The following is a 12,155-nucleotide window of genomic DNA, read 5'->3' as shown; positions in this document are numbered from 1 at the left end:
GAGGGGGAGGGGTGCCTCTTTCTCCACACCGGAGGGCATTTATCACTGTGGACTCCAGATGATCACTTTAATTGGCCTTGCTCTGATTGCTAGTGGAGCTGGTGGCTATTTTCATTTCTTTGCCTGCGCCAAGATCCTTGCCTGCCCCCGAGAGCCCTCTGTGTGTGCCCTTCTGTGGTCCATGGAGTACGTGGTGGGGAGTCTGGGCATCCTTGTCCCTTCGTCCCCAACAACGGTGCATTCATGGAGGCGTCTTGTCGTCAGCCTTCCTTGCGACTGTCATTATTTTTCTTTGGGCCTCATCGTGAGGTCCTGATGCTTGTCACCAGCTGCTCGGCAAAGCCCACCAGGAAGATTCTGGCTCCTTTGCCCCCTTAGGCCACTCACAATAACATCAAACACAAAGACAGAGTTGGCCACACCTGATTCTGAAAGAATAACCTTTAAACTCATTTAAAAATAAAGACTCCCTGGTAAATGTTTATCTCTTACTGTTTTGTATAAAAGATGGAAATATTTTCTTGGGAAATAAAAAGGAAGAAAAATTAGATGGTTAGGGTATCTAGCACAGGATTTTAGAAATATAGCGGGTAAATAAGACATAAGAGGATCTCCAGGAAATGTCAGAGTGATTTATTTGTTGTGTTCCTTTTATGAACTTCACTTTGATTTATTTCCCGTTTTTGTTTGTTTGTTGTAGCCCTGGGGATTGAACCCGGAGGCACTCTACCACTGAGCCACATCGCCAGCCCTTTTCACTTTTTATTTTGAGACAGGCTCTCACTGAGTTGCCCAGGCTGACTTCAAACCTGCAATCCTTCTGCCTCAGCCTCCCAAGCAGCTTGGATTGCAGGTGTGCACCACCACGCCCAGCTATTTAGTTTTTAAATAGGTATAGCAGCTCTGCAGCCCTGTGATTTAATTTTAAGTCTCTGTGCATACAGTTGTGCATAAACACATGTTTTCTCTTTCTATATTAGTTCCTTCCATATCTTTGTTGGCATATTAAGAAGTTAGATCTTCTTGATCATTTTTTTCTGTAAAGTTTTCAGATCACCTTGAACATAGTTATTCAGACAGAGGTAGCTCCGCTTTCAGTTAACCAGCAGCAGAGCCCCAACTAATCATTGATAAGGCTTCCTTCCAAGAAGAAGGAGCCCTCTCACCTCTTGGCTGGATGGAGGAAAAGGATTGATCAACTGTGATTCTGTTCTACCCGCCATGGCAAGAATATTCCATTTCATTTGACATATGTAAGTGCTGTTTACAGAAATCAGATACAAGATATAATCAGATACAGATACAGGATATCTCTCATAGAGCCACATGTGTTAATGAGATACTGCTTCATAACAAATTGTCCCAGAATCTAGTGACTTAAAGCTACATACATTTATTCTCTCCTAGTTTCTGGGCCAAAAATCTGGGATCACTGTCCAGTGGATCAGGGACTCTCCAGGTCTGCCATGAAGATATATCTGTGGATGTACTCAGGGCCAGGCTGGACGAGGGTAGGATGTCCACTCGTGGCTGTTGGCCAGAGGCCACCCTTGTGAGCCTGCCACGTGAGCCTCCCCATGGGGCAGTTCACACCACCAACAGTTGGCGTCCCTTGGAGGACCAACAGAAGAGTGAAAGAAAGTGAGCAATTTGGAAATTGCACTTTTTGTAACTTATCTTAGAGGAACACCCCATCACATCTGCCATTTTCTAGAAGCAAGTCACTAGAGAGTGTGAATACCAGGAGGCAGGGATCCCTGGAACCATAAATAGGCTTTCACATACTGTGTGCGGGGGTCTGAGCGTGCTTCTCCAAAAACCACGTGTTGGAGGGTTGATCCCCTGTGCAAAGGAGTTGGGAGGTGAGGTTCATGGGGAGAAGGTTAGTCTGAATGGGTTAATGCCCACATGAAAGGGCTGGAAGCTATAAATTTGATCTCTTACCCTGGCTTCCCATCTCTTTGCCCTTCAGCCATGGGATGATGTAACAAGAAGGCCCTTGGCAGATGCCAGCCCTTGATCTTGGACTGCCCAGTTGCAAGAGCCATGAGAAGTAGATTTTACCCCTGATAAACTGACTCAGACATTCTGCCTCAGCTACATAACACACTGAGATGTCATTTCCTCACTGCTTCATGTAAAATGTTCTGGGCATCAGGAGACCTGAAAATACTGCCCCCACCTCCCACTGCTGTTTGGGGGCTGTGGGGGAATAGGGCTTCCTGCCAGTCCAACTCACATGTTTGTTAGCGGGTTCAGACTGCTCCCCCTGTCCCCCTGCACACCTCTGTTAAACAGACTTCAGAAATCGGCCCGGTGGCTTGCTGTTCCGGTATATACCAATCACTTCTCTGCCTGGATTATTCTCTAGGCTTTGAGTCTTCTCTCCAACCCCCCTGGGCTCTAAAACAAACACAGAATCCCCTAGGCTATTCCTGGACTAAACCAAAACAAGAAACAACAGGAAAGTGTGGGAAATCACCAGAAGTCCACACGAGTGGACTTCCTCTAAGAGGAAGGAATTGTATTTATGGAGCATTTACTATATACCCAGGAGGTATATAGGAGGTATATAGCTAAGGGTCTTCCTAACGCCAACACATCAATTCCCATATCAACAAAACTATTGGCCAATCATCACTCCTAATTTACATTATTCCAATTTATTCCTTGATCACTCCTCGAGCCAGGGTTAGGTGGCAAGCTGTTCAGTCTGAACCCATAGCCCAAGGCCTTCCCACCACAATACCATGGCAGCCCTTGGACCCAGCCTCAGCTTCTGGTGTGGAAGTGATTCAGGCTCTTGCCTTAAACATCCATCTACTCTGTCTTTCCCAGGTCAAGTTCTTCAGACTCCAGGCAAGCTGGGGATCAGATGGCACTGCCCCTCAGTCTCTTCTTCCCACTCTCCCATGGTGCTGTGGACTATTTTTCTGTCTCACAGGCTTTGCTTCAGTAGTCAAGAGCTCAGGGGTGAGGAAGGGACTTCCCCACCTGCCCCTATGTGTGTCCTAGTCTCAAGGTGGCCCTGTCCTCCTCCTGCCAGTGGCTGTGACGAACAGTGTTCCTTTACTGTGACCATGGGACTCACCAGAGGCCCTCCTGAGAAGGCAGTAGGGTGGAGCTGAGGGCGCTGTGACCTGATGACCCCCATGTGGGGTGGACATTGACCTTTATTTGTTGGGTCATGGAGAAGTCTCAGGGAAGTGGAGAAAGGGGTTGGGGCACTTGCTGGTGGCTGCGAACACTGAGGGACTTGAGGTAACGCAGTCAGCAGCCAATCCAGAAGCGCACTTCTGTGTAGATGTGTGGGTACACACCTCCCTTCCTGAGGGGAGTCGTCCAGGTGCTTTTGGGGTTAGGACCCTTCGAAGATCTATGGACCTTCTCCCCACAGAAGGTGAGGCCGTAGCTGCCAGGTCTGGCCATGGCCAAAGGTAAGGCTCTTCTCCATTGCTGCCAGCCTCTGAGGCCTAGGGAGCCCCTCGCAAGCCACTATCATCAGCAGGCCCCGCCTCCCGCCAGACCTGTGGCCCCTGCAGCTCCTGGGCCCCTGCAGCTCCTGGGCTCCCTCACTATTTGGAAGCAGAGGCTGAGTTCTCAGCTCACTTGGGAACTGGAACCCTGGATAATCCTTGGCTTAGTTTACCCATCTTTCTAAGGTCGCTCCCAGAATGTCCCATTCACAAACCCTTTCCTTCCAAGAAGCACTTTGGCAGAGCTTGTGGTTACAGTTAGACAATACGAAGCTCTTTCCTTTTGGGCCATGGAGCAGCAAGAGGACTCTCCCCTGGGGAGACAGTCAAAACCCCAGCTGGTGGGAACTCCTGGTTGAAAGCCTTTTGGAACTGTCCAGGGTTGGCACTGTGGTCACCAGGCTTTGCCATTGAGCAGGAAGGCACAGCCAGGGCATCTTAAAGCCACGGCTTCCACAGCCCTGCTTGGTGGACCTCTGCTTTTGGACCTCAGGTTTCATGGTGCTTAGGTAACATGTGGCTCTGTGGAAGCCTCGTGGCAGCTGCTCAGCCAGTTGTCTCTGGGAAGGTAAAAGACCATCCCCAGAACTGACCCCACTCATTCCATCGGCTGTTTAAAGCTGAACAGTGTGCGCCAAGCCCACAGTGAGCAGGGACTCCATGGGATGCCCTCTGGTCCCTTTCTCTCTCCGTTGTACTACTCTTCAGCTTCCCAGTTGCTTCTCCAGCTTTGCCATCTGCTTGGCAAAATTTAAGAAATGTGGGGTCATTAACTTACTGTACCTTTCATGGCAGTGACACCTCCCAGTTGCTCCTTCAGGACCCAGGGCACGACTCCCTTGGCCAAGTCCCTCTTGGTAAGTGCTAATTAAAGATGCTCTTCCCAGATGCTTCTCCACCATAGGTCCCATAAGGTCATTTTCCCCCAGACTAATGTTGATAATTCTTTTAAAAAAGGGGTGAGAGGGCAAAATTAACTAATAGTCGTATTTGCCACTGGGTGGTCCTCAGGATTCTTTCTGTTCTATTTAAAAATGAACTGGAAAGGTCTTCTCTCAGAAGCATTTGTCTTACAAGAAACTCAAGAAATGATATGGAAGTTCAGCTGTAGGCAAATATACTTGGAAAAGATCCATCAGAGGAAGTCTGGGGTGGGGACGGTGAGGGTATCCATTTGTCATCACAGGGCAGTTTTTGGCTCTTCCCCCCATGAGTTCAAAGAGTTTCAGAAAGAGCACACCATGGAACTTGCTGGAATCTAGTGAAAAGGCTCAGACTTCTGGGCACCACACAGGCCTCTGAGGAGTGGGGGCTTTCTGCACCCTGCCCTCTCCTCACAGGGAGCAGGATACTGCTGGGGTAAAACCTGGGAAGTTTAGGAAACATCCCAGTTTTCTAACAATGAAAGTTTTGGCTTTAGTATTGTACGGGTCAGAATCTCCCCAACATTTAAACAACACTAACTAGTACTGTTGTTGTTGAGCGTAAATGTATTTTGAAATACCAGGCGCCTCTTTACTGCTAGTGTCACGTTTGGTGGACAGGCACCCTGGGGATCTAAGCTCTGCTACATAGAAACCAGAGAGGTCGTTATTCCTCCAGGGAGTAGGAAATGACCCAAGGGGAACGCTCTTGACCTTGCAGAGAAAGTGTTAGTCCCTCACCAGTGTGAGCTGCAGCCGCCCCAGTGACGTGAGTGCTTTCACATCCTGGGTGCCCCTGGAGGTGTGGAAACCAAGTGTGACCTGGAGCCCTCCCTTGCACTCCATGCTTAGTGGCTGTGGCAGCCCCACACCTCTCCTGGGACAAAGCCCATCTAGCACTGCTCCGCCCCATGTGTTCGGGCTCCAGATGGCCCTGGCCAGCCATCAGGGGCTCTGCGCCTGGCTGTCTTTTTGGCAGGCCAGCGTAAGTTTCCTTTCCTGTCCTTCTGCTAGCGATCCATCATTGAGAAGCATGTCACCTGTGACTCCTGAGCTGGCCATCTCCACAGTCCAGGCAGGACACCTTGAAGCTGAGTCAAGTTTCAAGATTTCAAGGTATTCTTGATTACATTCAATGATTGCAGTTGAGAGCTTTTATGAAAAGGTGAAAACAGGTATAACTGTTTATATATATTTAGGGGAAATACATATATATATATATCATATCATATCATCAGAAGTGTAGGCCGTGGAGGTATACTGGAGAGAATGTGATATTGGGTTCTGGGCTTTAAAGACAGTCCCATCTGATTGGAATTCTGGTCCTGAAATTTCCTAGCTAAACTGGCTCTCAATCAAGATAGCTTCCTCATCTGTTAGATGGTCTGGATAATGCTAATGGCAGACTTTTTGTAGAGACTACATGAGATGTAACATGTGAAACATCTTGAAATATAAGCACTCAATCAAAAAATGTGAATTCTTCCATTCCCTGCAGTTTCCCTGTCTGGCCGCCTGTTGCTTTGCAAACCATGTGTGCAGCCACATCTGTGTGTCGAGTGGGGCGGACCTTCCCTCTGGATCTGTTTGTTCTGACCTTGTCTTCTATTTGGGCTGGATAATTACATGGTGGGAGTTCTCCCATCCTCAGGGAGGAGAGATGCCTTCACCATGTTTTAATGCAAAGGCATTTACCCAGGATACCCAGGCAAGAGCTTGGGGTGCTAATGGGTGCTAAGAGCTGCCCCTTTGGGGTAAAGCACAATGAATTGGCAGCCCCCAGCAGCAACCCCACACCCAAAGACTCTGAGAGCATTGAATTTGATTCACTTTTCCATCTACGTGCCCTGAAGCCCTCTGCACCTGATAGTCTCCAGCTTCATGTCAAAGGGCTTGTGGGCTTGTTAATCTATTGGCCTTCTTTTGTTTTTATTTCTCTCCTTTTGGGAAATAGAACATTTTTTCTTTTCCTTTAAATAGCCTCCCCAGCCCTAGTCAAAAGCACCATAGTTCCATTTTGCATGTTATATATACAGTTTTCAAATGCTGATGTCTCTACTATTGAAAACTGCTTTGAGTTTCTGGGAGAAGCGGCTGAGCCCTCTGACTCACGCACATCTCTTTGGGAAGATGGGCTATTTCTAGCCTGTGTTTAAATGCACTACAGCTAAGAGGTTAGTGATGATGGCTGTATTGAAACCGAATCTTCAATTCCTCATCAATAAGGGAAATTGACTTCCTTGGTCGTTCTCCTTCCTTTGCAAAAGGAAGCCTTTGGTGAGGAAAGGAGCGAGCCATCACAGGAAGCTGGGGCACACTGAGGTGAGTGTCCCCTGGGTCTGCACTCAGCTTCCTTTGTCTTGTCAGCCCCAGGACCTCCTTTGCTGGGAACAGTCTTGCCATTAAACACCCACAGCAGAGACTCAGATGTCTCAGGTCTGCTGCTCATTCCACTTGCAAGTGTCCTACTGTGTGGCAGCCAGTGTCTGAGGTGCCAGGTGCAGCAGGGACCACCCAACCCCTAGACCCTGCTCCTGGACTTGGTGTTCCAGGGGGCCAGGCTGCACAGTGCCTGCACCAGCCACTCCAGTCAATCTCCAAAGGCCTGAATCAACAGCTCAGCCCTGGGTGTGGCTCCTCTCTTGGCTGGTCTAATTCCTGCCAACCCCTGAACACCCCTTCCTGGGAGCCTCCTTCCCTGAGCTGATGTCCTACGCTCTTCCCTGAGACCATGCTTTAGAGCTGCCTCCAGGCTTGCTATTTTGCTTATAGTTAACTGATCCTGGATCTTTTCTGTCCTAGAGTGTGAGCCCCCCTGAGAGCAAGGCTTGTGTCTTGATCTTGCCATTGATCTGGTGTCTTGGTGTGCACTATGTGCTCAGTAAATATGTGTGAAAGGAAGGAAGGAAGGAGACTTTGCCGTATCTTATATCCACAGCTCCTGCTCTCCATCTCCAGAGGAACTTCCCACAACTCATGTGTGCCTTTGCCTTGAGTTCCCGTTTCTCAGTAACATCTGAGACCATGTTTCTGTAGCAGTAGCTTCTGGATGTTAGAAGAAAAAGACTTTGTTCAGGAACAGTCCCAGGGCACTGGGCCTTGTTCTGTAGGGCAGGTGCCATGGGAGTATCGTGCTCCAATCCTCAGGTGTGCATTTAGCTGTGTTCACTGCTTTAAACACCTGGGGACTGAAGCCCCAGGAAGGCCTGTGGCTGTGAGGCAGGAGGGAACAGGCCACGCCAGCAAGTTGTGTGCTAAGTGACACCATCAGCACCAGAGGTCCCTAAGCGACATCCCTGACATCCACCAGGGGTTCCTGGGGACAGAAGGGACTCAGTGATGTTCGTTGTGAAGTTCAAAGCAAGGCAGGACTATTATCCTGGGCCAGAGTGGGTGGCATGGTCTTCAGGCCTCCTCAGCTGTCTTCTTGATTGATTTCTCCCCCCTTCTCTCTCTCTCTCTCTCTCTCTCCTTCCATCTTTCCTTTCCTATTTTTTTTTCCTGTGAAATGGGTATGCCTAGGTATAGTTGTCTCTGCCTTTAATATATAAATGTCCAGTTTAATACAGAAGTCCACAAATATGGTAAAAGAAGAACTTTTCATAGTTACATCCCATAAGAAAGTGTATATGGCCTAGAGTTGATTTGGGACCTGGGTTTTGCATGCTTGAAGAGATAATCCTCCATACCCTGGAGCCCAGCCATCTCACTGGGGTAGTGTAAGGCCACCAGCAAAAACTAAGGGCTTCATCCAACAGAGAACATGCATCTTCTTTATTGATACTTCAGGTTTTTTTCGAAGCACAGGTAGATTTTAATATTTTCACAATTCCCTTTTTTTTTAATTCAATGAGTATTTATACAATTTATTTTTAATAATATATTTTTCCACTGCAAAAATAAGCTGTGCTTTAATTAAATTTGGAAACCACACAAAATCACATATGCACAAAATCACTGTTCTACCTTTAAACAAGGAAATAATTTAGGGCACATTCTTCCAATTACGGATAACAATGTGTTTTGAAACACAAGTTGAATCATGTCAACCCTACTTTGGATCTCATGTTTTTAAAGATACTTTTCATTTTATTAACAAATATTTGGGCTGGGGTTGTGGCTCAGCGGTAGAGCGCTCGCCTAGCATGCTCAAGGCCCTGGGTTCAAACCTCAATACCACATAAAAATAAATAAACGTATCGTGTACAACTAAAATAAAAATATTAAAAACCAACCAACAAACATTTATTGAAAGCTTTGGGGTTACATCTGTGAACCAAGCAGACAAAACTCACCGAATTGAGCTTCACTGTGGGAGTACGAAAATACACAAGTCAGTCCAGGTGGTGCCAAGAGGGGTGGGCACCATGAGGGGTGGGCACCATGAGGGGTGGGCGCCAAGAGGAAAGAAAGACCAGAAGGGGGCTGGGAGGGAGGATGCTGGTCTTGGGGCCATGCTGGTCACGGGAAGGCTGTGATTGGCCATTCTGCAGTTCCATAGCATGGTTAGGGAAGATTCCACTGCAGTGTGAAATCTGAGCAAGGGCTTGGAGGAACTCAGTGGCTGTCCCGGGCAAGGGAGTTCCATGCAGAGGCAGATGCCCTGGGGAGGGGCATGCCTGGCATGGTCTGAGCATCACAGGGGGGTCATGTGGAGGGAGTGGATGGCAAGAGGGCAAAGTGGACCATGAGGTCAAAGCAGAGAGGTAACAGGACCCTGACGGCTTTGTGGCCTCCAAGAGCCCCTGGGCTTGGGCCCTGAGTGTCCTTATGTACATCTATGATTTGAAACTTGTTTTTCTGAAGGCAGTGCTCCGGGTCTGTGCAGGGAATAGATTGTAGGGCAGGAGCAAAAATGAGGGGAGAGTTGGATGCTGTGGCTGTGGCTGGTGTTGGGAGGGCACTGCGTGGACCCCCTCTGACACCGATACTCCAAGGTGGGCAGAGATTCAGGATTCAGGCTCTGAGCGTGAAGACGGCATAGGGCTGCCCCGCCCCGTGACCTCACTCACTCTTTTGTCGCTATGCACAGTAGTGACGTATAATTTTTAAACTGTTTACTCCAGAAAGTAAAGTTTACATGTAATTATAGAATATTATCTTATTAACACACTTTTTTCCATGAATGATACATCTTAAAACTTGAGTACCTTACATTTGGTGAAATACAGAATAATGAAGAGAGCTAAAGTCCTGCCAAGACTTTTTGTTCTTGGAACTGGATATCGAACCCAGGGTGCTTTGTAATCAAGTTACATCTCCAGCCCCTTCACCTCTTTTTAAAAAGAGTTTGAATTTTGAGTCAGGGTCTAAGTTGCCAAGGCCACCCTCCAATTTGCCATCTCCTGCCTCAGCCTCCTGAGTCTGTTGGATCACAGGTGTGCACCACTGGGCCCCGGCTTGTGAAGACTCTTCTATACAGCATTGCCAAAACGGAAGCAGAATGGATACCCTTTCAGATGTAGCACAGTCAGAAGCAATGAAAGCTTAGAATCGTATTAGGACCAGAGCAAATCCCCAGTGTATACCCTAGCCACTCTGCACGTGAAGGCCTCTGCCACACACGACAGCCGGCCTGAGGAGGACCAGGAGGGCCCATGCCCAGCCTGCCAATTCCTTATGCTTCCACGAGGCCCTGAAAGCAACATGGTGGAGTTGGGGCTGCCGCTGTGGTTCAGTGGTAGTGTGCTTGCCTAGCAGGTAGAGAGCCAGTTTGGGGCAGAAAATGTTGGCTTTCCTCCCTGTGATTTGTGCCCTACCCAGAAGCCCCTGTCTTCCTGGAATTTTAAGCGTAACTCAAAATCACTTGGCCAAAATGTTGAAAAACCACAATTTTCCCTAACAGATCCTTTCCCGTTTTCAATAGCAGATGGAGAAGCTGGGCTGTCTACACACTTTGATTTGAAACCTGTTTTTAAGCTATTGAGGCCCAGGTTCTGTATCTATTAGTAGATCCATCTGGGTGGCCTTGGAGGCCCCTAATGAAGAATAATGACATCTTTTCTCTCCTGCACATTTGGAAGGTGTGTGACCACCCAGCTGGAGAGCCCCTGGCCTCCTGCCTCTGCCCACTGTGTATGGGGGTCTGAAGCCCTCTCCTCCCCAGGAGCTCCGCAGGCAGAAGACTGTGTTGAGTACTTCCAGCTGAACTCCACATCTGCAGGGAAAAACCAGATTCCTAGGTGGCTTTCCTCTCCCCTGCAGGGTGGCCCTCACCTCCCTTCTCTGTTTGTAAGCCCCAAAGTGACAGTTCTCACATAAGAAAGCCAGACAGAGCCTGGGTACGGTGAGGCCAGTGAGCTCCGAGGGCTCAGGATCACCTCCCAGTCTGCTTTGAGCAACTCCTTCCGGGGCTCTGTCTTCAGATTCTTCCTCTTCACTCCCTGGGTCCTATTATTTAAAGTCCCTCCTTCAGTACAAGTAGCAGTAGACTCGTCCTCATGTGCATCTGGGGTAGTCAACATAGTTAGTGAGAAGGGGCTTTCCCAACACTGGGGGCTGCAGTCGGGTGTCCTGTAGGGGATGTCACTCTGGGAGCTTTGGTGAATGTTTGTTTCTTCCCATTATGGAGCCGAATGGATATTATTTTAGAATCTACTTTTTTTCTCTGTCTCCTAGTAATGTACTTATCTTTGCCTTATGGTGTAGATATATTTCTAAGTATGCGATTAAGCAAGAAACCACGAAATGAATGGTGCTTATGTCCCTGCCTGGAAGTGAAAAATACATTTGTTTTACAATGACTCATCTGACAAGGAAAAAAGATCATTTTTATTACAATCCTTACAACCTCTATTTATCACAGTGCTGCTCTGCTCTACTTGAGACATGTGAGTCACTGGCTCGGATTATTGTATTTTATGATCATTTGCCGTAGCTACTTATTACTGAAATGCATTGTGATCAAGAATCTGAAATTTAAAAATAACAGGTTGTTTCGTGATTTCTGAAACATAGGAACCACTTAATGTGCAGCATCAGCGAAGCCCGGCCACTTCCCCTTCCTGTGTGGTGATTCGTGGTATCTCCGTTCTACATCTAAGGAACAGCTGGCCTCCATGCACTCATACAGAGAATCAAACAAAAACACCACAGGCAGGCCATTTGTCCTTCATGAGGAGTCGTGAACTCCTATCAACAGGATTTTTTGGTACATGCACCCATCTGCAGACAAAGAGAAACGTTAAAAGATGACCAATTGTTTATCTATAGGAAAAGATTCTCTACTTCTTGCTCCAAAGGCCAGTGTCTCTGCTACATCTTGTTAACATTGTTGTGTCTTGTTTAGTTTTTAAGCAACGTTAATCTTCTCCTAAAGACTGCCCTGTGGAAAAACAGAGAGCTAGCTGCCCAGTAATGGAATCCAGCTTTCCTAACCGAATGCTTAAGGAATTAATTTTGTCTCAGGGTTTTTGTCAAAGGAATCAGCTTTCTGTATAATTCTTCCCATGACCCAGTCTCTGAATGCAGAATTAATGACGGTGTTGATTCCGGGAGTCAGTACCTGAGGGTAAAGTAATTTTACATCTGTCTCTATATTTTCACTGCAAAATGCTCTGATTGCATGGTCTCAGCCCAGCACCCAGAGAACAGTTCCACTTTTCACGTTATAAACATCAAAACACAAAAAATTATTTCTCCTAAAGATTTGAGAAGACTGCTGTTGCATTTCAATAAGTCCTTGTCATCTTTTGGCAATGCTGCCTTTTCTAGTTACCGCCTAGCATGGCCTCTTTCCCTGAAATGTACAAGCCGA

The 12,155-nt window shown here is 47.6% G+C and overlaps 1 protein-coding gene across 4 annotated transcripts in view; it reads left to right on the top strand.

The window, feature by feature from the left end:
• The window catches only part of Zdhhc14 (zinc finger DHHC-type palmitoyltransferase 14), a 241,202-nt gene that overhangs the window by 125,330 nt on the left and 103,717 nt on the right, over positions 1-12,155 (top strand). Inside the window, exon 1 of one of the 4 annotated variants that reach the window (XM_048805913.1) lies at positions 4,540-5,515. The exons of 2 other annotated variants lie outside the window; for them this stretch is intronic. In XM_048805913.1, the coding sequence (XP_048661870.1) occupies positions 5,244-5,515 (272 nt within the window). In that variant the 5' untranslated portion in view covers positions 4,540-5,243. Of the gene's footprint in view, positions 1-4,539; positions 5,516-12,155 lie in introns of those variants that run through there. One more of the 4 variants, XM_015498650.2, reaches the window with a different exon arrangement.

Source organism: Marmota marmota, unplaced genomic scaffold (genome assembly GCF_001458135.2).
Source record: "Marmota marmota marmota unplaced genomic scaffold, marMar, whole genome shotgun sequence".
NCBI lineage: Eukaryota > Metazoa > Chordata > Mammalia > Rodentia > Sciuridae > Marmota > Marmota marmota.
This window is presented reverse-complemented; position numbering and strand designations above follow the sequence as displayed.